Below are 24,499 nucleotides of genomic sequence, written 5' to 3'. Positions count from 1 at the left end.
ACATTTTTTTCTTGATATTTTTTGAAAATATATTTCTGTCAAAAGTTGTATGTTATTAATCTTTTCTTATTATAAGCTAGATTCTATATACACACCACCATATTTTCAAACCAGAAACCTAATTTTTATTGTTTTCATAACTTACTTTAACTCCTACCTGTACACGCTAAAGTATTGCACCAACTGCAATGCTGTTAAAACCAAAGCCACTTGTAATGAATTTGATCTGTAATGATTTATGTACTATCAATTAAGTATTTATATACCGCGAGCAATATTATTATTGTTATTGTTACATTGTTTGAAGATTTAACAGTAATCACTGTTTTAAGTAACAAACCCAAACACAGCTAGGAACACCAGAGCATTAGCATCAATAATTATACTTTTTATCAGTGGCTTATTTTAAATCACTTCTGAAAACACACTTTTGTCGACATGCTGCCGATGTGATGTGATGGTGATGATGTCGTCTTTTTATTTATTTTATCAGTCTGATAATTACATTTTTTATTATTCACTTATCGTTTATCTCGCCTTGTCGATTTGTATATGTGGATTTTTTTTAAAGGTACTATATAAATAAAGTTATTATTATGTTTAGTATAATTGTAACTACACGTGTTTCAACAACAACATTTAATACGGCTTGTTAAAAAAGAACGTTTAGAAATAATAATTGCCCGTTGCCATAGCAACTGCTGTTGATTCCAGCGACCGCTCTGCAGTTGATTATTCAGTCTGTTGTCAAGCTGAAGTGACGCGGCCTCCCTGGTTTCGGCCAACTGCGCTTGCGCAGAGGATATTTTGCCATCATGGCGGCGTCGTTACAAAAATATGAGTTGTTTTTCGGCGTTTGAAATGCTTCAAAATTTAAAATAACACCGATGAAAACATGCATAGTGACAAGGTAAGTGTTTATACTTGACCTTAGGGTATGTTGTCTAAAACTGGCATATGCGTTATTAGTACAATGTTAGTTAAAAGTTAGTTGTCTTAGGAAATGAACATTGTGTTGCTGATTGGCATTAATGTGGCTTGATATCATGAAATATGTTCATGTTTTCTTTAAATGAACGTTGGTATGACCGTTTAGTGAACATCCAAATGTACTTATTCAGAAAATATCCAAGGAAGACACATGGAGACCAGCTGACCTGAGAAGACACATCAGGGTAAGCAATTGACAGTTTAGGAAAGCATTGCAGAAGGAGGTGACAAATGACACCCATATAATGTAAATGGCTGTATTTCCCTTTTTTAAGGAGGAAGGCCATGGTGATGACTACGTCAGGAGGAGAGATAACAGTGAAACGAAACACCGTGTTGGGGAATCCATGGAGAGACGCCACAGGGACCCAGAGAAGGAGTCCAGACGAGAGAGAGACAAGCCCAGGGAGAGAAGAGATGACGACGAAAAGGAAAGACATGCAGAACGACGGAAAGAGGGCTCACGGGATAGGAGAGCCGACAAGGAAAGGGATAGAAGAGATGACAGGGAGAAGAGAAGGGAAAGAGACAAGTTGGTAGATGGAAAGAGATACGATGATGATAACAAGAACCGAGACAGGGAGAGAGACAAGGAAAGACACAGAGATAAGGAGAAAGAGAGGGATAGAGAGAGAGGCAATGTGGAGGACAGGGACAAAAGGAGAGAAGAAAGAGACAAGGAAAGACGGAGAGAAGAACGGGACAGAGAGCACAGGTCTGAGAGGGAGAGACGGAAGCACGAGGAAAGTGGAGAAGGGGAGAGATATCGGATGGAAAAGCATGAAAGAGAGAAGAGAGATCGGCATCGAGAGAGAGAAGACAAGAGGAATGACAAAGAAAGCCGAGAGAGACACGGAGACAGAAAGCATTGGGAAGTGAAGGAAGAAGGAGGTAAGGCCGCAGAAGTGTGAACACCGAGCTCTATTATTATTTTTTCCATACGGGGTCAGCATTCATATCTTTCTGATTTCAGATCACAAAGAACAACAGAGAAGACATAAAGACGAGAGAGAAAGGAGACACAAAGAGAGAGGATATCATGTAAGCATATGTAAATAAATGAAGGGCCCACGACTCTAAAGCATTTCACGTCAGAGTTTAGACTGGGTTAACGCAGCTCCTCTGGTCACATTGTTTCACTCTCGTGGGTTTTCGCTGTTCTCCAGGATGAAAAGCGAAAGCATGACAGTGAACCCAGAGAGCGCCGAGACTCGAAGGGGTCAGGAGAAGAGGTCAGGCGTCATCGTGGTGAGAGAGAGCGAGCAGAACGGGACAAAAACAAAGAGAGAAGGCACAGAGAGGACGAGGATACGGAAAGAAATCATCACGGAGACAAGAGCAGTTCCAAGACAGCTGCGTCTGACAAAAGACGCAAGCATGAGACCAAAACTGAGGTTCGTGTGCCTGTGAATTGCCTGTATAATGTAACAATTTTCTGTTTATGGTTGTCTAACGAACGGCTCTTTTTGCCCCAATGTGTCATTTTGTGATCCAGGATGTAGCAATGATACCTGAGCACCAGACAGCTGGTGTGAACGATGTAGGAGACACAGAGAGGCCTGTAAGATGCCTGGTTATTACTGTGTATTTTTGGGGACTTTTGTTTTTAGTTTGGTGCTGTGTTCTTCTTATTCCCATTGATAACTGGCTCAGCATAAACAATATAATATGCCAGTTACAATAGTGTTTGATCTGACAGCTCCATTTCCGTTGCTTGCATGGAACCATATTTCAGCTCATGTTGCAGCTAGTATGAAGTTATGAGCTGAAACTGACAAACTGGTTGCAGGTGAATTTGTGTTTAAGTTTGGCTTGTGAGCTACTGTCTGTACTGCACACTATGCACTCTTTTTCTTTCACTGTAGTGCTGCATCATCCCAAATCATTTCTGTATGCTGATTTAAGTATTTGATGTATGTTCTACTTCATGCGTTTATGTAACGTCTGCAGGTGGCCAATGATGAAGATTTGGCTGGCCAGGAATATGAAGATGACTTTGAGGTAATAACACAGTCCTCTGATTATGAAAGAGGCGACATACCATTGAAACAAAATCTTCTTTTTAAGTTTTTCTCATCACTGAATTTTTGTTTTCTTTAACATCCATTTACTTACGTTTGTGTTACTTTTGCATGCTGTGCGGGTTTACATTCCAAGAAATTGGTGAGTATTCAGAGCCTTAATGAGTGCATCCAGTTTCATATTTCACGGCTCCCACAGGTCCTTGATATCTTTGGAGATTTGGGAATTTAATGGGGAAAACCAAGGCCTTGAAAAGTTTTGAAAACAGACATAAATGGACATGGATCACTGAAAATGCTTGAATTTTATCATTTTGTGTTCTTTTGACATCTACTGTTAGTAAATAGGCTATGTTTTCCTGTCTTCATGTGTGTCTCCCTCCATCATTGTTTCACAAGTCAGCCCGCTAGTTCTCGTTATAAATAAGTATTAGTAAATTCAATTAAATTCAATTCAATTTTATTTATAGTGCCAAATCATAACAGAAGTTATCTCAGGACACTTTACAGACTAGGTAAAGACCACACTCTATGATTTACATAGACCCAACAATTCCCCCGTAGAGAACGGTGGCAACGAAAACCTTCCCTATAACAGACAGGAACGTCAGACAGACCCAGCTCTGTGGAGGACGGACATCTGTCTAAAGTAAAGTAAATAACAGTAATTAACCTTGACCCATGTCTCAGACTGTTCTGTTTTTGAATTTGAGGTAATTGGGCCGTCACATACCTCTAAAAGACCTTAAATCTGAAGTTTAGGAAGGCGAGGCAACCCTTAGTCTTATAAGATGGGAACTTTGTGTGCACAGCATCTTGGAACTTTTTTGTGATAAACATATCGTTTGTTTAATGAGTGATGTAAATTCCCTGTTGAAAGGATTATGAGGAGGATTTTGAGGACATGGATGAGAGTGCAGACGAGGGTGAGGAAGAGAAGGGGCCGCAGCATCCGCAGGTGGGCGAAGAGAGGGAGGAAGTCACAGCACAAAGGAGAAAGGAAATAGAAGCAATTCAGAGGGCCATGGATGAAGAGAACGAGAGAGTGGGAACAGCACAGTCCAGAGAAATTACAAATAGAGAGGAGGAAGAAAGACCTAAATGGTCCAGAGGTAAAGTTCTTTCTTCTGTCCTATCTACCCAAAACACATTTCAGCTAAAGCACTTGGTGTTTTGCAGATGTCAAAGTGTACCCATATGTGTTTCTTCATGTCTGATCTGAACACAGTCAGTCAGTGTCTGCATATTTTGTGAAGAATCATAGGGGATAGAATGCGTCTTTGCTGCTCTGTCAACAGGATCAGAAAAGGGCCAGAGTAGAGCCTCCCAACGAGGGAAGTTTATCGACTTTGTGGCCGCGAAGCAGCGTGAAGTCAGCAAGAAAGTTGCCACCAAACAGAAGTAAGTTCATTTCATTTATTCATTCATCTTCAACCGCTTGTCCCTGTCGAGGTCGCGGGAGGCTGGAGCCGATCCCAGCTGACATCGGGCGTGAGGCGGGGTACACCCTGGACAGGACGCCAGTTTATCACAGGGCACATAGAGACGAGCAGAGACAGACAACTATCCACACCTGCTGGCAATTTTTAGATTCATCTATTAACCGAGCACAAGCACGTCTTTGGACTGTGGGAGGAAACCGCAGACACGGGAAGAACATGCAAACTCCACACAGAAGGGCCTCAGCCGGGATTCGAACCAGGAACCCTCTCCCTGTGAGGCGACAGTGCTAACCACCAAACCACTGTTCAAAAAACATAAGTCTGTAATAAGACTGGATTCTCATGGTGAATCCCTTTTTACCATTCATTTGTCTTGGATCCTGAGCATTAATCATGTAAAGAGTGTATGTGTAATTGTACCTTAAATGTGTATTTTCTGACCACAGGAAACGCAGTACAGAGCTTCTTCGCTTAATTGATCTGGACTTCTCAATGACAGTGTCGCTGTTGGATCTGCCACCTGTGAATGAATATGACATGTATATTAGAAAGTTTGGAGCTGCAAACACAAAGCAGGTCAGTATTTGTTCTCTTTTACGATACACAGAAACCTGTAACCAAATAAAAGAGAAAACAGGTATAGTCTATGTCTAAACACAGTCTTCCTTGTCAGGCTTACGTTCAGTGTAATGAGGATAATGCAGACAGAGACGTCCAGACGGAGGAGATAGAGGTGTGTGAGAAGTGGACGCAGCATCCTCCAGAGCACAACGGAGCCTGCGGGGGTGAGGAGGAAACGATTTTTCGAAAAGATTTTACTCTGATGAACTCAAATGCAGAGTTAAATAACGGTGTTTTTTATTTTGTCAGATCCAAACCTCTCCCAAGAAGCACGAAACAAACGTGAAATGATCTTTGATTCGCAGCGCCTGACAGCGTTCCTGCGCTCAGCCTCGCAGGTTCTCTTTGTACTCAGACACGGTTTTAAAAAAAAATGAAACACTTCGTTGACATGAAGGTTTTTTTGGCCAAAACTAACTACCATTGTCTTCCCTGACTGAATCAAGGTCATGGTTGTCCTGTTGGAAGAGGACCGAGCTGAGAGAAAATCCCTGAGGGAGCTGAGCTCTCAAAATGACACGCTGTCTTTCAGCGATGGAAGTTTACAACTCAACACTAATTTGTCCTTTCTTTATGGTACGCGCCACAACCAGACATTAATTTTGTTCATACACTAATTGTACTACCAAACCACCGCTGATAACGCTCTGCCCATGGATTGCACCGTTTGTAATTGTCAATTGCAGGTCGCCGCGTCAGCCTTGTACACTTCTCTCAGGTCCAGAGGTACACCATGATGTCAGTCCACAGCCCTACAACCAAGCCCAGTGCTGTGCGCCTCGACAGCTGCACCATCATCTGTATTTGGAACATTTGGGAGCCGTCCAGACCTCAAAAAGTCCTTGTTTACGAATCTGAGGTGACATTTTCAAGTAAAATCACCAATGTGACATGAGCAGGGTTATTGTTTATTAGTTCAACAACTAAACATTAATCATCAAGCCTTATTGCACCGTTTGCCTTCCAAAAATAACAATGAATTACAATTGCCGTGTAATTCTCCATATTTCATTTTATAAATATTCAGAAAAGGTCAGAAATATGCACCAAATCCAATTTTTTTTCTGGCCTGAAATCAAATCTGCTAATAAGTGGCAGAGGAACCAAAGTCCTCTCACCTCTAACGTTCACAAAGACACTGACAGTAACCCCCTGTTAATGCTGCTGCAGGTGCAGTGCTGTTGCTTCAGCCCTGGGAAGGCCGTATTGGTGTTTGCAGGCACAACAGTTGGCTCTGTGGTGCTGTGGGACCTGAGGGAGCACGCCGGCGACCACTACCGCTTGAAGATAGGGGAGGATGAGTGGACTTTCCGACATCCTACCTTCTCCACCGGTATGTTACAGATGAGAATTCAATTTATTTTTCTATAAATGTAATATCATCCCTGTTACTGCCGCAGAGTTTGATTCCCCAAAGATAATTTCCTCATGTGCAACTGTAGCAGGTCACTGAACATTTCTACTGGTCACTTAAACACGTGTCTGCCACTTCTGAAAGCTTCACTCAGTCAGTGAACCAGACAAAAGGAATATAGAATATATTCAGGCTGTCCTCATGCATTGTTGTAAACTTAATCCCTGACTGTTTTTAATTTAGGAATTGCTTTTTACAAATACAATTTCTCAATACAATCTGCCATGGGGGCAGGTGACCTGTACCTTTTACCTGCCACAGCCAACATTTTGGCAGATAGCAGGTACTAATTTCCTTCCCTGATCAAACTAATCTCATATTCCCTCTACTTTCTTCTCTCTACCTTAGATTTTGTTATTGCCAGCAGTGTATAACAATAATTCCTGTATAAAAACAGCAGAAAATGGATGGATAACTTAATTCATTCAGAGGTCTGGAACAATAGCACCATTTTTACCTAAACTGCATACAAACACAAGTAAAGTTACTGGTCATGGCAGGCTAGAAAACATTTAAGTGCTTTGTGAATTCAGTTAAACCAATGCCTTTTAAGCATAAATATACCATGACATTGTTCATGCAGATTTCCTCAACCTTCTGGAACGATGTGTTTACCGAGCTTTTTTTGTCTGCCTTTATTTTGAGAATATAAAGCCCTTCGATCTTCCACTCAGATATCTTTGTTGTTGTGTATTTTAGGTAAGGTAATGAATGTGAACAGGCGCTAAGTGGCAAAACCTCCTTATTTACTGTTTATGGTGATTCAGCCTCTGCACTCGTCTCTCACGTAACGTTCAGCGGTTGTTTTCTTACATAACAGTGGCGTTGATTCATCGTGTGCTGATATCCACTCTGCTGTCACCTTGTCAACACAGATGCAGTGATGGCCGGCTCAGGTCATTTCTCCTCTGTGACGTCTGTAGAAGTCGTCCCGTCCGCTGCAGCAGGGGCGCTGAGGCCAGAGGTCCCCCTTTTGGCATCTGGGGAAGGTATGGAATGATATAGGAATGGTTAACACACTGATTGATTATCTTATGTATCATTTTATAAATAGACCATGTGTTTCTGTCATGCATATTTCATTGCTTCATAATTGTTTGACAATTTAGAATCGTCAGGACTGTCGTTCCAGCTGGCTTCTCTGGATGAAGTCGGGGTTTTAAATTTCTGGGTAAGTTGCAAAAGGGAGTAGAGAGGGAGAGACTAGAGAAGTTACTGGCGAGGTGAAAGGGACAGGTGTAAAAACAACAGGAAGTTAGTTATTATACTGTAGTTTGGCCTCTTGATTTGGCCCAATCACCAACGTGTGGCTGTGACACGCAGCTCAGGGAGGCAATTAAGCTACTTTAAAACCTGATTGTCTTGTCAGAAAGGACGCTACTTCTCGGATCCATAACTCTGTCAAATTTAAACACACAGACATGATGCACATATTTTAGATTCAGCGTGCCTCACACTTTCCAAGGCAACCATAAAAGATCCCTAATTCCAGAAATAGCCTGTGAATGATCCCATTTTTAAGTTTTCTTCAGCATCAAAGACATCCAGTGATGGTTCTGTACATGCACGAGTATGTTGCAAACAGAGATCACTAATAGACAATTTGTCATACTGTTAATGATGCCAGTTTGTCAAAATGTAAACAAAAAAAGGCTTGAAAAGATGGTAGCCCACAGCCAGCTCATTGACTTCATGGCAACATTATCCTTTCCGTTTACATTTGCCAAAATTATGGGAACTGTAGTTTCAGAACCTTCAGCGTGATTACAGCCTGAATAAAAGTAAGACCAAGAACAATAGTAGGAGTGACAAAATCCATTCAGTTCTGTAGCAGCCTCAGATTGGCACTCTCCTCTATCCATTCATATACAGATATTTGCCCTGTGTTGAAAATGTGTGTGCACAGGGTGGTTTTGAAAACTATACACAAACAGCAACGTTATGCCACGATGGACTTTCATGACTTCTGCTCTTTGTCCTTTAGGTGGTAGTAGAACTCCCAAAAGCCAACGAGGCCGGCTCGCCTACAGATCTCGGTAAGGCAGTCACGTTTTAGAGCACTCCCTCTTTTTCCACAGACATACTCACCTTTCTCGCACATGTAGTACCAGCTTGAGTCTCTCTCTCTCTCTCTCTCTCTGTCTCACGCAGGGCTCAGGCCTGGTGGCAAAGTAAAGTTACTTCACAGCTCCCACCTCCTCACCGCTGAGAGGTGAGATTGATAGCTTGTGATGATCATCCATCACTGCCAACCACTGGGCTCAAAATACCCCACAATGTCTTTGCCCAGCAGGAACACAGCTGCTCCGCCGTGGTCATACGATCTTGTTTGTTACGTACTTTGGGCTGTTGTTTTTGTCTCCTCAACATTTGATGGAAACATATCAGCGGTCGCGTATGTGCAGTGTGAATGTGATAAAGTGTCGTGTTGCACGGTTGCACGGCTTGTTTTTGGCTGGGAATGTTGTAACCTTTGACCTCCGGGTTGGCATTTTTCCCCCCTCAGGGTATCACCACGAGACGCAGCGAAAACAGGGCCATTACAGACGCTTCATTTCAAATTCCATCCAACTGACTCCAATCAATTCTTTATCGGCACCAATATGGTGAGCATTAGGATGTCCTTTCAAATAAACCCTCTCAAGAGATTCGGAAAACATTTCCACCCAAGTGCCCTACAGCTGTTCTTTGTCATTTTGTGGCGGTGAATTAATATAATTTCTGTCTAGGGTCTGGTCAATCATGAAACCAGTCACGGTTTAAAGGCTCCACCAAAGTGTTACAGGTGTCAGGAGGCTGGCTCCCGACCTGTCGATGTCACCTCCATCCACTTTTCTCCCTTCAGGCAACATTTGTTCTTGGTGAGAGTGCTTTAAAACATTAAAAGGGCTTTAATTGTTTTGTTTTGTTTCACCATATTAGAAAATCCTACTTCCGTCAGTGTCGTAATCAGTGGCCTGCAAGGAATTAACAATGTGCACAAAACCATCTCATTTTTCAGAGTGCTTTGGTTAAGATCGATTCCACAGATTGTAATAACCTCAGAGTGATCATTGGTGGTGTCATTGACTCACCCACGTATGACCTTGAATTCTTGAAAGAACAAAGAATAGAGGAAACAGAGAAAATGCTTCATTCTTGTCATCATTTTGAGGGTGAAGTATTCCTTGAACAGGGTGTTATTATCAATTACATAATCAATTAAGCTACAATTAAGGCCCTTAAAAAAGTATTAGAAAGTCTTATATCTAATTTTTTGTAAGGTTTTAAATATGTACATGTGTCCAAAGAGGTTGTACACTAAAGTTTGCATGAATTTAATCATAGTGCGGGTGTGCAGTGGGATCCTGTGTAGTTCATTTATAGATTTGTGCTGGATTGGACATCTGAGGACAACCATTAGTGCACTCACTCACTGACACACCGACTGACTGGCTGCTTGATTAAGTTACACGAAGGTCCCTTTACTAAGTTAAAACGTGTCGCTGACGTAACTGGTTAGAACTTGAAGATGTGGTCTTAAAATGTCTGGACAGGGTCTTAAAAATGGTCTTAAAAAAGGTCTTAAAAAAGGTATTAAATATAACCCTTATGATTTCTGTTTAAAGCAAGTATACTAATAAGACCATCATATTATGTCAAATTAACTAAAACTTATTTTTTCTTGACCTTATTCCAGGTGGGTTGTGGGGACGGCAGCATCAGGCTGCACGCGGTCAGCCATGAGCGGCCTGTGGCAGAGTGGAGGAGTGGTACAGCTGGTGAAGTGGTGCTCTCACTGCAGTGGACCCACACCAGACCAACAGTCTTCTGTGCGCTCGATGCAGCCTCAAACATCCACATATGGGACCTGCTGAAAAATGACACTGAGCCTGTGGTTACAGAAAGGATGGGCTCTGACAGGTAACATCAGAAACAGACATGAGGGATGATCCTTCTGAGTGATAGTAGATTTGTTATGTTGATGCGCGGTGTTCATTTTCTGCCCTCTCCTCAGGGTGACGGCCATGGCTGTGTTCGGAGACTCAGGACAACAAAACACATATTCAGGAATAGCACTGGCACACGAGTCAGGGAAGATAGAAATGCAGTATTTCAAAAGGAATTTTACTGTGCCCATTACTGCAGAAGAAGAGAAGCTGGAGAGTATGATGACTGACGCCTTCTGAAACACGACCTATTGCATTTGGACTTTTGTGTTCACTCAAAAAACTGTTGTGCGAAAAAATCTGGACGAGCATAAAGATCAATTTGAAAATCTGTTACAGTCACTTTGTATCCGTCATTTTTAAATGTTATGTGTGTAATTGTTTTCCTACTAGATCCTTTACATGAGCTATTAGAAGGACGTGGCTAAATACCAAAGATCCTCTGCAGGGGCCACAACATCCTGCATTATAAGAGAAGGGATGGAAATGTTTGTTGATGTAAATATTTCTACAGTTTGATTAATGGAAAATATTTGTATTAAGTTTAATTTCATACAATAAACTGACTATATCTGTAGTGGTGTTATTCCTTCCCAGGGGAATTTTTATTTTTGTGTAGATCAGTTTTGTGAAACTCCCTGCTTATGTTTAACTAGGGCCACATTTTAGAAACCACAAAAAAGTCTTATTTTTTTAACATTTAACATTTGATTTATTCAGTTGCCAGTTCAGTTATATAGTCTCTACATTTTATTTCCCAGTCATGAGTGGGAAATAAAATTTAGAGACTATAAAGGCCTTTGTTCTGTGAAAACTTTATTTTCAAAAAGGCGAAAACATTTGATGAGCTAAAAAAAAGTATTGGCCCAAAACACAAGTATAAAATGTAATGTCATTAACAACAGGGGCACTATTAATCTATTGATTTTATTTTTAATGGGGATAAACCACCATTTTCTCACCATCTCGCTGTTTAGAGTTGTGCGACCTGCTGCCATGGGCGTTGCCGAGCGACCCGTCGCCTGGCAACGAAGACCTAGCCCTCCGACACTGCAGGACATGAGAGAACTTTTAGCACATCTATGCTAACGTTAGCTTTGTTCATTTGTGTTTAGCTCAATTCATTTAACATTGTGTAGAGTACAAACACACCAATGTATCCGGGCGACATAGCAACTAGTGGGTGGAAGGTAAACACACAGTTTAACTTAGTTTACTCACCTTTTAGGCGGATGAATACAACTTAGTAGAACACCTTAAAACTAACTTTTTAAGCTAACAGGTGAGTTGTTTTTGTTCGTTGTTTGGCTGTCTTGTGATAAAGACTTGTATTTTTTCACTTTTTAATAAGTTGACTTAATAGTTTAGCCTGTATTAATTTTCTGATGTAACATTTCTTTGAATTTCCAAACCGATAATTTAGAAATGTGACATGTCTGGGTATTAAGTAATACAAACAAAACGGAACAGAAAAGAGGGAAAAGTCGGTCCCCATGTTTTTTATTTTATTTATTATTTATGTTATTTATTTATCTGTTATTTTATTTATAATAATGATAATAATACGTTTTATTGTATAACTAAAAGACGCAAAGACACTTTACATAAAATGTAAAGTGAAATAAAATGTCATAAAATGTCTAGAAACAATAACGATTAATTAAAAAAACTGTTCCAAATTCAATTCAATTCAATTCAATTCAATTTTATTTATAGTGCCAAATCATAACCAAAGTTATCTCAGGACACTTTACAGAGTAGGTAAAGACCACACTCTATGACTTATTTATGATTTACATAGACCCAACAATTCCCCAGTAGAGTACGGTGGCAACGAAATGCTATCACTTCTTAGGAGGGCTCCATATAATGCAGTACTGCAGATCATTTGTGTACTTGTATCATATAACATTTTGTTAGTTTGCTGTTTTTAAAGCAGAAGAAAATACTACTCAAAGAGCACTGGGCATTCATGTAAAACTTGGTTTTGTCTGTGTTTCTCTAAAATGCCCTGCACAGGTAAATGTCACATAGCCACCAGCAAAAAAAGAAAATTTTGTTGCAAAAGTGCAAAAGGTCAGTGGATGCAGCAGTGTAGTGTAGAAAGTGATGGAGATGGTTGCCCCAGGAGACGAGACGGGGGCAACAACAGTACTCTTCCCCAGTCCCACCCTGAGGCTGTTGTCTCAAGAGGAAGAGGCATCAAATGGGAGGATGCTTGGAGAGCAGAATTTGTTCAGGCAGGATGCCAAGCAAGCTATGGGCAAGGTATGCAATGTCAACATGATGCATACTGCCTTTGTGAATTTTCAGACATCTTACACACCTTATACGGTATTATTTGCCTTTTCTGATTCTCTAGGTAAAACACTCTAAAAGCAAGCAGCATGTGTTCACTCATGGTCTCCATCGCCAACAGCATTTCTCCTGTGACAGCCCTGTGCGTTTCATGCTGTATTCTGAAGCGTCTGCAGCATTTATTAGCCTCCATTCAGACAACACAGTTTGCTTTTACAAATCTGATGGCCACAGGCAGACTTCCTTGGCACACCTCTCTTTCATGGGCCTGACCGCCACAAAGATCCCCGGCTGTCTGGTGGGTTGGGGCCCAGGGCCAGTCTTCACACTTCTGGACGGGGAGTTACGCTCCCTGGATGCTGCTCACGATGCCCTGGATATACGTGTGTGTCAGCCTGCAGAGCACTCCACAGAGCTCGTGACTGCAGGTGTGGGGAATGTGTGTGTGTGGTCGGTGATACTCGTGAGGTGTAAGGTGAAGGTACAGGAGGGGCTGCAGCACAGCACTTTCACTCAGATGGCATTGGCTCCCCCGCGATCTGACAGGCCTCACAGAGCCTTTGTTGTGAGCGGGCAGGTCGTGACGGTGGTCGACCTCGATGCCGGAAAGGTTTTGGAGCAAAAGAAGGATCTCTGCTCAGGGTGTGTATGGGTGAATGTGATGTGAATTATACTGCGAGTGGTGAAATTTTATTTTTTCAGTATAAAGATGAAGAAGTTATGTTTTACAGAGATGTCACTGCGATGGTATACTGCTCTCAACTGGACTGTTTGGTCATTGCATCTCAAGAGCTCTCCATCAGAATATGGGGTCCAGATTGGGAACTTCGTATGGCTTTTGTAGGACATGATGGTAAAGTCATTACCTCCATATTCTTTTTGTGCCTCTGATATGACATTATGTTGAACGTTTCTGTTTTATTTATGTCTAGGTGTGGTGAAGTCTCTGTTCTACTGCTCTGCATTGAGCATGCTGTTCTCTGCCTCTGTGGATTGTACGATCCGTTGCTGGAATGTGGAAGAGGGTGATGTGGTCGAGTGTGTCCACACAGAGCAGAAAAACCCTCCGTTGTGCATAGGAGCTACTAAAAAGGGAGATGCTTTCTTCTCCTTCTCTCACCGGGGAGTTGACATCTGGACCATCAGAAGCTTGTACACCCTCCACTGTAAATTCACAGGGGATGAGGGTGCCCCACTGAGACAAATCCTAGCGTCCCCCTTTCCTGCTCCTTACCCTACACGAGTCCTCTGTGTGAGCGGGGACAGCCATATCACGCTTGTGGCTGCAGAAACAGGAGCAGTGTTGACTTCTTTTAAGGCCGAGCAGAGGATCTTGTGTGCCGACTACTGCCTGCAAAAAGAGATTCTGTTAGCTTTGACTGACACAGGTACTGTGCTCCAAGCCAACACACTCACTAATCCAATCACTTTGATGCAAGAGTGGAAGGGGAGAGGGCAGGGAGCCTGGCAGCGCAGGGACCATGTGACTGAGAATGACGCCCAGAATCTGCCGATCCCTGGCCCGGCTTGCTGCCTGATACTCTTCAGTTACGTGGCTGAAACACAGAGAGCTTTAGAGGAGTGGAGGAGTTTGCAGGAGAGAAGAGGATACAGTCACAGGAATAAGGCAGCTCTTGATGATGACAAGAATAAGTGAGCATTCTGTCTGTTGATAGATATTATTTCTGTTAATTTACTATGGGGCAAAAGTATCTTTATTTCAGCAAATTTGATTGTACTTGACAGGTTTTTGGTCATTCTCGGACAAAGTAGAGGCTGTGTGAGTGTTCTGAAAATTGATGATGGGAAGGTCTTGCACAGGACACCGGCACACAATGGCCAGAGAATCACTGCGATGCAAGCGTATCCTGACAACGGTTACCTCCTCACCACAGGTATTTCCCAATGTTACTTCATGCCTTCAATGTAACTTGACTTTATATGCTTGTCAGTGATGATGTGAGGACTCTAATCCAATCCCTAAGGTGAGGACATGACAGTGGTGGTGTGGAGAGTAAACCCTTATGTCCAGGAGTGTCTCAGCCAACAGCTGAGCCTGCACTGGGGCCAGCCTCAAGTCTACCTGGCAGCACTGGGTCCCCAGTTGGCCCTGACTTTTCAAGAGCCTGATGGTGGCACCTACAACCTGATACATTTTAACCTGATCAACCAGAGCCAGACTGATTACCCATCCAATGAAGGACATTCAGAAAACTTCACAGGTCTACATATATTTATTTTTCTGTCTCTGGTTGAATTGATTTTCTGTTGCAGATGGGGTTGGTGTTGATATTGTTTGTAAGTGTGTGAGTGACTAGGTGTGTGCTTTTGCAGGACTGTGTGTGTGTCCTGATGTGGAGGTGTTTGTCTCCAGCAGTCAAGATGGGACAGTGTGTATTTGGAATGAGAAGAATCACCTCATCAGGTTGGAGCTCATTACCTACCACTAATCTGTTGCATTACAGATGTGAAAAGCCTACAATAATTCAGTAATATTTGTCTGATTATGTATCTGTGACCCCTCCAGGACGCTTCAGCTGAATGCAGTGCCTGAGTGTCTGGCTTACAGTGGGTTTGGAGGGGAAGTGTTTCTTGGCATCAGAGGGGATCTGTACAGAATGAATTGCGCAAAATTTCTGCCACACTACTATCAACAAATGGTAACTAGGCAGTTAACAGTGTGGCTGGAAGATGTATGTGTGAGCAGTAATTTAGAAATGTATAACAAAACTGCAAATTATGAATCATGTAATCCAATTTTATTTCAACAGCTCCTTTACACTTACTGTGCTGAGCCCCTTCCCGACATGCCTATCATGGAGAATAAACAAAGGTTCAGCAAAAGAAAGTAAGAGTTATTCATACTAAATACTGAAAAATAATGCAGAACAATGCTCCGATAAGATATGAATGAAACTGGTGCAAACAGGAACGCAAGCGCAGACAAAGATGATGAAGAGGAATTTCCAACAATCGGCAAAAATTTATTGTCGACTGAAGACGTGTGGAGACAGAAGGTGTGTGTGAATAGGTGGCTATGCCAATGGCACACTGAAATGTGTTTTTCCAATTCCTAGAATATCTTTTCCATGTGTCTTGTTCCAGGAGCATGTGAGCTCAGTGACCTTGAACATGGACCTAGCTGCACTCCTGGAAGGCTCCGTAAAATGCCACAAAGGGAAGCCACCCAGTACAAAGGAAACCAAGAAAGAGGCTTTTGGTCGCTATATGAACATCATATATGGGTTGCCCCCTAATATTAAGGTTTTTTCTTCTTCCTCCCCCCCTCCCCCCACTCATTTTACCTGCTTCTTTCCAATACTTTCAAGAATGCAGAGACTATAATGAAATAAGATTCATAATCAGCTCCCCTTTCACATTTCCTTATTTATTGTCCGAATGATTTGCACATTTTCATTATGCAGAGACAAATGTGCCTGTGTTTTCAGGTTGATTTGGAGGACACCTTTGACCCAGTTAAACTTGAGACGATCTCATTTGATCCTGAACCATATCACGACCAGCACCGTAACCTCCCTACAATAAAGAAGAAGATCCGCCCTGAACCGAAATTAAGGGATCCTGTGAACGTGGAGGAAAAAAAAGTTAAAACTGTAAGCACAATAAACGAAACCATATTCTCAGTCATTCTGGACTTTTATGTGGAATTTTACAGCAGACGTTTTATCAGAGTTTCTGAATGCTAGCTTACAATAATTGACGGAAACATTTAGAGATAGTAAGCAGAACAGAAGTTACATTTTGATTTGTTTCTGCAGGAGAAAAAGGCTCCTGTAGTAATCGCCACACCAAAGACCCAGATGAAGGCCAAGCCACGGCCTGTTGACAAAATCATACCCAAGAAACCTGTCATAGCGGAGAAGAATGAAGAGGTAAGAGCACGTATTGTCTTTATTTCACAGACAACAGAATGCACAAAACAGCAGCTTTATGTATATTTGCACTTGTCCCTCTAGCCACCGCAGATGATTTGTCCAATAGAGCAACCCAAACCACCACCTCCTCAACTGAAAACCCCAACCTCAACGCCAACCCCAACCCCAACCCCAACCCCAAGACCACCCCCACCGCGGGAACCCACCCCTGAGGTGCCGATGTTCCTCAAACAGTTTGCCGATGCAGGCTGGTTTCAAGACCTGTATCCTGATAAAAAGGTAACATATGCCAAGCATCTTCATCTGACATTAGCCATGTAATTACACCACGCTCATTGACAAATGTTGAGATCTTGACGGGTATATGTTTGTGTGCAGTGTATCCCAAGCACCCTGTCTCCAGAGGACTTCTCCTTGCAGCTGCTGGGCCTTCTAAACACCAGTGCTCCGTCTAAGATAAAGATCCTCGCTGCTATGCAGGCGCTACACAGCCAGGGACTCTTAGTGAATACAAACACGTTTTACCAAAGCCTCATTGACCTGGTGCCCACATTTGTGAAATCACACATGGTACAGTATAGGTGCAGGATCAAATTGCCATAATGCATTCTAAGAAGTACATTTGTTTAATTGTTTTTGTTGTGTGTTTTTCAGTCACCTGTGGAACGGGTCACTCTTGTTGAAACGTTGAATCTACTGGTGCGTCTTAGGTCTGCCAGCTATGAGCTTGTGAAAAAGCTTCTCACCATTCTGGCTTTTAAAAAACTGGGTCTCCGGTGAGTCCATCAGTGTAAGAATAATCTGTCATCTTAACTAATCTTGAATTGTATCAAGATTCATCTTGTTGTCCTGTCAATAGAGAAATAGTGCTGCGGATGCTGACTGCATTTGCTGTAACTGAGGCTGAACAGTGGTTGTGGCCGGAGCTGGAGAGCTGGGACTCGAAGCTGCTGGACAAGTCTGACATCTGGAAGAGCCTCCATGACAGAGCAGACTCTTGGCTGGAGTTATGGATTTCCAAATACAAAGTAATGTTTCGTTAAAATCTTAATCTTTCTATCATCTTCAATTCTTGTTTTAAAAAAGAAACGTCTTTCACATCTATCAGAGTATTTTTGATCGTGACAAAAGGACAGAGCAGGTGTTTGAAAACTGAGAGGCTCACCCTCCTGCTTCTGATGTCCTTTACTGTGACCTTAACTCCTCTAAATAAGGAATGCGTGACAGCTAGCCGGTGGTGACGTGACTGGTTTTGGCTTGCTACTGTGGTGATTAACTACTTTCCCCTTTCTCCTTCCATGACACCAGGAACATAACTGTCGTGACCTCAGAAGTACAGCAAAGTGGAAGTCATCAAATTTCAGCATGGTGGATGTGCTGAATTATTTCTGTTCTGTCAAAAAGGAAGAGTTCAGAAAGGCTCAACGCGTTGTACCTGCTGGTCGCAAAAACACTGTTATTTTGCCCCTGTATGACTGGTATGTAAAAGTTATACAGTACATATTGTAGTTTCCACTGCAAAAGGTAGTCTAATACCATTTTTCACCTATTTTGTGTAGTAGTTCTCAACCAATCCATCGTCTAGGAGAGACTTACAGCATGGCCAGGATATGGAAGCCACCAGGTAAGATTTCACTGTACTGTAGCAAAGACTTTTGATGATAGAAATGGACTGGTTTATAACATTTAACGCATCATTTCATCAGGTTTGATTCTGCCTCCCTTGAGAAACCGTCCCTTCCTCATGCACTTTCCAAACGCCATCTCTTTGCCGTTATCTCGGGTCACTCTTTACCCCTTTCACATCTGCTCAGACGAGGACTGGGTGAAGGCTTCACCTCGCCGCTACTTCATTCAACAGCAGTCATACATCGACTACTACAGGTGATGCCTCTCCATCTGCAACACTCCCACTGACACCGGTTGAGCCTTATGACAAACATTACTTTGAAATATGTTAAGAATTTATACACAATGAAATGACTCTCAGAACTGTGCTGTATGACTGATTTATTCTGGGACTGACAGTTTGTAAATGCATTTATGTGGTTAGAAGGGTGATTTGTAGAGCTGCCCCCCCATCAGTCTTTTTGGTCTCACTCGACCAAGATTTCTTTCGTTGATTAGACATTTTAAACGCTTTTTTCATGCTGATTGATTTGTTTCCAAGAACCTTATGAGCATATACCTGCTAAACTTAAGATTTAAAGTGGTGCTTTTTCATGATTGTTTGTAGAGAAACTCAGTTTTACAAAACAAATCGTATGAGCGTTAGTCGACGGATTTCTTAAGTCGAGGGCAATCTGCGTGGTATGGTATACCCATTTCCAGAAAATTATGTAAATAGATTTTTTTAGTTTTGACTCGATATATAACCTGAATGAATACAAAAAAAGCATAACCCTGCATATTTTTAAAAGTGATATTCAAGAAATACAGTTTGACATATATGTAAATTAAAATATCACAAAGAGACAGTACATTACTCAAATAAGTATTAGCATGTATTTAAAATAAGCCTAATTGTTTTGCAGTAACACTCCTCTCCTATTTAAGGAAACACATGCCGATATAAACGCACATTCTAAAAGGAAAACACTGTCTAACCTGTAGTTTTGGTTGTTGATGCATTTTATGCATACCGTATAATAGCTGAGACTGTATATGAATGAGTGTCTTGTATAAAAAAAAAAGGCAGAAATTTCGATCCCAACTATCTTGTTTATGTGATTATAAAGTGAAGTCACTTTTGGTACAAAATCAGCAACAGCTCAATTTATATAGTCAACAAGTGGACTTTAGAGTAGCCTCGGTTCCCACAGGTCCTGGAAAACCTGGAAATTCAGAGACTAGTTTTCCAGTCTTGGTCGAATCAGGTTTACAACACACAAAATACACTTTTGTTTCAACATCAATCAATCTGCTGAGTGGAACAGACTTGCAGCATTCTTTTTCAGAGCCTCAAGAGGGTTAAATGTGTCAAAACTAGGCCTACTGGTAAATGATATGACCTTTTGTGAGCAAGTTCTGCTCTTTTTAATGCAAAAGTCTGGAAAAATAATTTCTTAAAAAGAGTGGAAACCCTGGCAGCGTAGCACCATTTTATTGAAGCATGGCTTATTACTGTCTCCCTGACGGAGTAGTGGTTATACAAGCACTGCCATGTGTCTTTTAGTCCGGCAAACAAATATAGAAAACTGCAGAGGTTGAAGAAACCTTGCCCTCTTTGAACACTAACAAACCTGTTACTTTGGTAACACATCGACTTGCCTTGGTAACCCCACCATTACCTTTAACTCTGGCTACCCTCATGAGAAAGATAGTATTAAAGAAAAGATAAAAAACAGATAATTGAATACTAGACCATTATTGGGGTGACAATTTGATTGTCAGGTGTGTGTACATTGCTCTGGTGTGTGTTGGTAAGAAAACTAAAAAGCACCTGTGTCCTTCCCTTTATTTCTGCTCTAGTCCACCAAGTCTTTATCATAATTGAGCAGGTCGCATGTCAGAAAGAGGTCAGAGCGCCCACTCTCTATCAGCACCCTTTTGAGCTGGCTGCTGGTAATGTTGATGTCAGTGTTTTCATCCAGCGGCCAGTCTAAGAGCTGAGCACTTGAGGGCTGGTCAGGAAGGCCGGGCTGGTAGTCTTCCAGGGGGTTGGGGTACAGTAACTGACGAAGAGAGGGCATTCTTACCGCCATCCTCACCAGGTCCATGAGGCCAGCAATGGAAAGAGGGTTAAGGGCCAAAGCCAAGCTCTTGAGGGCCCTGCAGCCTCCCAGTGAGGGCAGCAAGAGTCCCAGCAGGCCATCAGTAAGGCCACAGCCGCTTAAAGAGAGGTGCTGCAGGCTAGTAGAAGCCTGAGAGAGGAGGCGGCGAATAGAGGTCAGGGTGTTTTCATCCAGACGGTTCTCACTTAGATCCAGCTGCTGCAGCGTGGAAGCATGATGGCTGCAGGACAGATAGGCGAGGTCAGACGGGCTCAGGCTCAAATATGGCAGCTCCAGTATCTCTAAAGGCTGAGGTAGTGAGCTGGAACAAAGATATTCAGATAATTATTATAGAGGTCTAGTTGTTTGTTTTCTGTTTTTATTCTGAATCACATCATTCTAAATATGATTTTAATTTGGGCAGATTTGCTTTAAATTAAAGATTAAAATAGGGCTCCAATTTTTTATAAGTGCAATTTAGATTTGAGTATTTATGGATTAGGGCTTTGAATAATAATTTTCATTGTGGAATAATCTACAGGATTATTTTCTCACTTAAATGATAAATGATTTAATGAATATTGTCTATAAAATGTCATGAAATGGTGAAAAATGCCCATCACAGTTCTTTAAAGCCCACTGTGGATTCTTCAAATTTCGTGTTCTATCACACACCACTATTGCATTTCCATTTCCTAAATCTAAGGTTGGACAAATCAAATCTAAAATAAATGTGACAGTGTTATTTACTAGGCTCAGGATGGACTACAGTATTAAGTTACAGCATGCACGTAAGGGGAGGTCAGGCCATACCTAAGCAGCACACGAAGTTGTCCAGGCAGGCGCAGTGCAGTGAGGCTGAGGCGGCGCAGTTCTTGCAGCTGTGTCAGACCCTGAGATAAGTCTCTCAGAGCTTCTTCCTGGCCAGGGTGGTCACTCCGAAAATCCAGGTTACAGTAGTGCAGGCGAAGAGAGTTGAGTGCAGGGAAGGAGGAGAGCAGAGGCAGCAGCTCAGCCAAGCCAGCCACCCCGAGGCTGCTGTAGCGGACATCAATCCCCAGAAGACCCTGGTGAGGCAGGAGGCCAAGCAGGGTCCTGATACTAGACACTGAAATCTCCTCCACACGTAAGTATCTGCACTGAAGCTTGAGTGGTCCCACTGTGCTCAGAGCCCCGCGCACACGCTCCCAAGAGCGAGCATTTACAAAAAGATCCCCTCTCACGTGCACCATCACACCACTGTTAACGTCTTTTTCTTCAGTCTCCATTCTACTGCTTCCTAAACCTGTCACGACAGCAGTCTCTCTTTTCCTCTCTACCTCCATCCTCCTCCTGACGCCTACAATCAGCTCACCTTCGCCCACAATCCCACACGATTCCGTGCTCTCTCTGTCATTTCCCTCTGGCTCCTTATTATCTGAGCTTGCCTCAACATCACTGTTCGTTTCCTTTCCCCTCTTCCACTGTCCCCTCTCTCTTTTCACATCCTCTTCTCTCTCCAGAGCTGAGAACCTTTTCCTCTCACGCTGTGCCCTCTGCGCTCCAACTCTGGCCTGAACAACCATGGTGCAGAGAGCTACAGTCAGAGACCAGCCTCCCATGGGGTCTCCCATCCCTCCCTCATCTCCTTGCAGTCCACAGAGGTCCAGGATTTGCAGGGCACACCTAGAAAAGAGGAATGGCTCATAAATCTGTATTTGATTTCCTGTTTAATGTTGTAACCTTCATTGTATCAGCATGGATAAACAGTACTTTGACTGGGTTAAGATCAAATAGGTGACTTTTTTTTAGATTTTTGATTAATATCGCTGATTACTTGATTCTTGTCATTTTATTTTACAGTCTAATCTATACAAATGCAACAAAACATATTTCACACGATGATCATATATTCTATTTTTATGTAACATTATACACTGTTGCTCATAAAGTTGAAATAAATCATTGTTTACCTCTTCTAATTGTGAAAATGTGATTTATTTTTTAAATTATTCCAACTTTACAATCAACTGTGTATAAGAAATACATTTTGATAAAAATAACAATGAAAACTATGTACAGAAAATCAGTAGTCTATATGCAAAACATAAATAAGCTTGTGTTTTGAAGAATACAGAAATGAATGAACAAATAAACGTGAAAATGAACGGAAATGCTTATTGTTATTCTCTTATACTATGTTATGTGTCCTTATATTTCCACGTGCATTGTTTTTTTAATTTCTCTTTGTATTTCCAACTGTAGTTAGAATAAGAAACAACTTCTTACCTCTGGTCCGAAAGTCCTCTGACAACTGCAAGTAACAGAGCTTGGATGCAGAGTCGGTTTGGCCGAGTTTGCCCTGGTTTCCTGCGTCTGCCGACGCGCAGGGTGCGTTCAGGCCACCTCTGCACCAGTTCACCCACAGCCAGCGGTCTGCAGCTGGTGAAGGAGGCCTCCAGCAGCGGTGAGTACAGCTCCCTGGGCACCCACCTCAGCCAGCAGGGTGACGAGCTGTGGTCACTCACCACCTCCCTGGCGCAAAGGCTGACCAAGGAAAGCACCATTTCAGCGCAGAGAAGGAGCTTTTAGCATGCAAACTCTAGCAGCAGAAATGATGTAGCGTGTGCAAAAGAGGCAGACTTTAAATGTCTGAGAGAGAGCTAGCTGAAACTAGCCACGGTTAACTTTACGACAGGAATTTGATGCGGTCTTGTAAAGCTCCAAAAAAAGATTTTATAACTTCATCTGATACATGTACTCGTGTTATACACAGTAATAAACGGAGCTGGAAACATTTCGCTAATGAAATATTAAACGCAGGAACATCACGTTAGCTAACTCGACAAACTCTCACTGAGGAAGCTGCTGCTGGAGCGGGAGGAGTATTTACATTCTGACGCTTGTCAGTGACGCAAGCACGTAAAGGCGAGACGTCATCACTGCGAGAAAAAAAAAGATTGGATCTTAAGTACTTATATTTGACATTTTATTCTTGATTTGGTACAGTTATATCCTATAAAAGCCTTATTTAGTAGTTTTATCATCACCTAGTGCTGCTGCATTTATTTATTGAATAATAATACTGATACTAATAATAATAATACACTTTTTATATAGCATCTTTCAAAACACAGTTGCAAAGCGCAGAGGGAAATGAACTACTAGCAGAAATAAGCCAAATAATAAAAACCAGCTTAAGTGTCGTAAAAAATCCATAAAATTACTGAAAGGCGATTTTTAAAAAGTGAGTTTTTAAAAGAGATTTAAAAGACGAGACCGAGTTTGCAACCCTGGTCTTCTCAGGCAGGTCATACCAAAGTCTAGTAATATTAAACCGCAGATAGACTGAATCCCCCCCAAACAAGACATCTATGTAAGGACATGATACTAGGAAATGCTTATGGCTGATGTAAACAGTTCAACTTTGCTATCAGACATGTTGACGAAGCACTGCCACCTCTGCCAGGTTTAGCCCTCGACCCTTAACCTTCAATACATGTCAGCATGGATACACTTTGACTGAAAAACAATAGGTCTCTGCAGGGATTTCTGTAATAGCTTTTGGATTTTCTTTGATTAATATGACTGATTATTTGATTTCATGTTTAATGCTGTAGCTGGTCATTATAATTTACAGTCTAATCTATAAAAAAAAAATAAAACAACATCTGTTTTATTCGATTATCATATATTCTGAGTTAAATATTTTTACAGTAACATAAAAAATAAAATGTAATTAAAATAGATTATTTATATGCAATAAATAAATACATTTATGTTTTGAAGAACAAATACAGAAATTAATGAACAAATAAATGTGAAAATGAATAGAATTGCTTATGGTTATTCTTTTACATTATGTTATGTGTCCTTATATTTATCCACATTTATTTAGATATTTCATTTATTTATTTCTCTTTATATTCCCACATTTATTTTCCCATTCTTTTACAGATATATACAGTATTCTTTTTGTGGCACTCATATTGCTGCATATTTTTGTGCACATAAATGTATGTATGTATGTATGTAAATATAAACAGCATAGGGATACAAATATTACTCCATGGCTGCCAGTGGTCAGCTCAATGCATATTCCTCCATGCAGCACATTACCTGTTTACCAAGACAGGTAAACGGACAGTACGTCCATATTCTAACCAGAGTAATACATTTTCCTCTTCAGTATGACT

General features: G+C 41.6%; 2 protein-coding genes across 2 annotated transcripts; one reads left to right on the top strand and one right to left on the bottom strand.

The window, feature by feature from the left end:
• The first annotated feature begins 816 nt into the window (after window positions 1-816).
• dync2i1 (dynein 2 intermediate chain 1) lies at window positions 817-10,877 on the top strand. The gene is made up of 23 exons (XM_083936551.1): window positions 817-910; window positions 1,122-1,175; window positions 1,266-1,881; window positions 1,964-2,031; window positions 2,157-2,384; window positions 2,486-2,551; window positions 2,941-2,991; window positions 3,892-4,123; window positions 4,310-4,412; window positions 4,900-5,029; window positions 5,127-5,238; window positions 5,324-5,412; window positions 5,521-5,650; window positions 5,761-5,933; window positions 6,245-6,407; window positions 7,364-7,477; window positions 7,598-7,659; window positions 8,473-8,524; window positions 8,640-8,700; window positions 8,995-9,094; window positions 9,218-9,349; window positions 10,168-10,391; window positions 10,486-10,877. The coding sequence occupies exons 1-23, from the start codon at window positions 896-898 to the stop codon at window positions 10,655-10,657; spliced, it is 3,147 nt and encodes a 1,048-aa protein (XP_083792677.1). The 5' UTR covers window positions 817-895; the 3' UTR covers window positions 10,658-10,877.
• Window positions 10,878-18,806: 7,929 nt separating this feature from the next.
• LOC310963260 (leucine-rich repeat-containing protein 14) lies at window positions 18,807-23,113 on the bottom strand. Its single transcript, XM_083935983.1, has 3 exons — window positions 22,593-23,113; window positions 21,138-21,989; window positions 18,807-20,646 (listed from the first exon to the last, which is right to left on the bottom strand). The coding sequence occupies exons 1-3, from the start codon at window positions 22,868-22,870 to the stop codon at window positions 20,079-20,081; spliced, it is 1,698 nt and encodes a 565-aa protein (XP_083792109.1). The 5' UTR covers window positions 22,871-23,113; the 3' UTR covers window positions 18,807-20,078.
• Between the last annotated feature and the right edge of the window lie 1,386 nt (window positions 23,114-24,499).

The sequence above is a fragment of the Echiichthys vipera genome (genome assembly GCF_963691815.1).
Source record: "Echiichthys vipera genome assembly, chromosome: 21".
Classification (NCBI taxonomy): Eukaryota; Metazoa; Chordata; class Actinopteri; order Perciformes; family Trachinidae; genus Echiichthys; species Echiichthys vipera.
The sequence above is the reverse complement of the archived record's forward strand: the minus strand, read 5'-3'. Positions and strand labels throughout refer to the sequence as shown.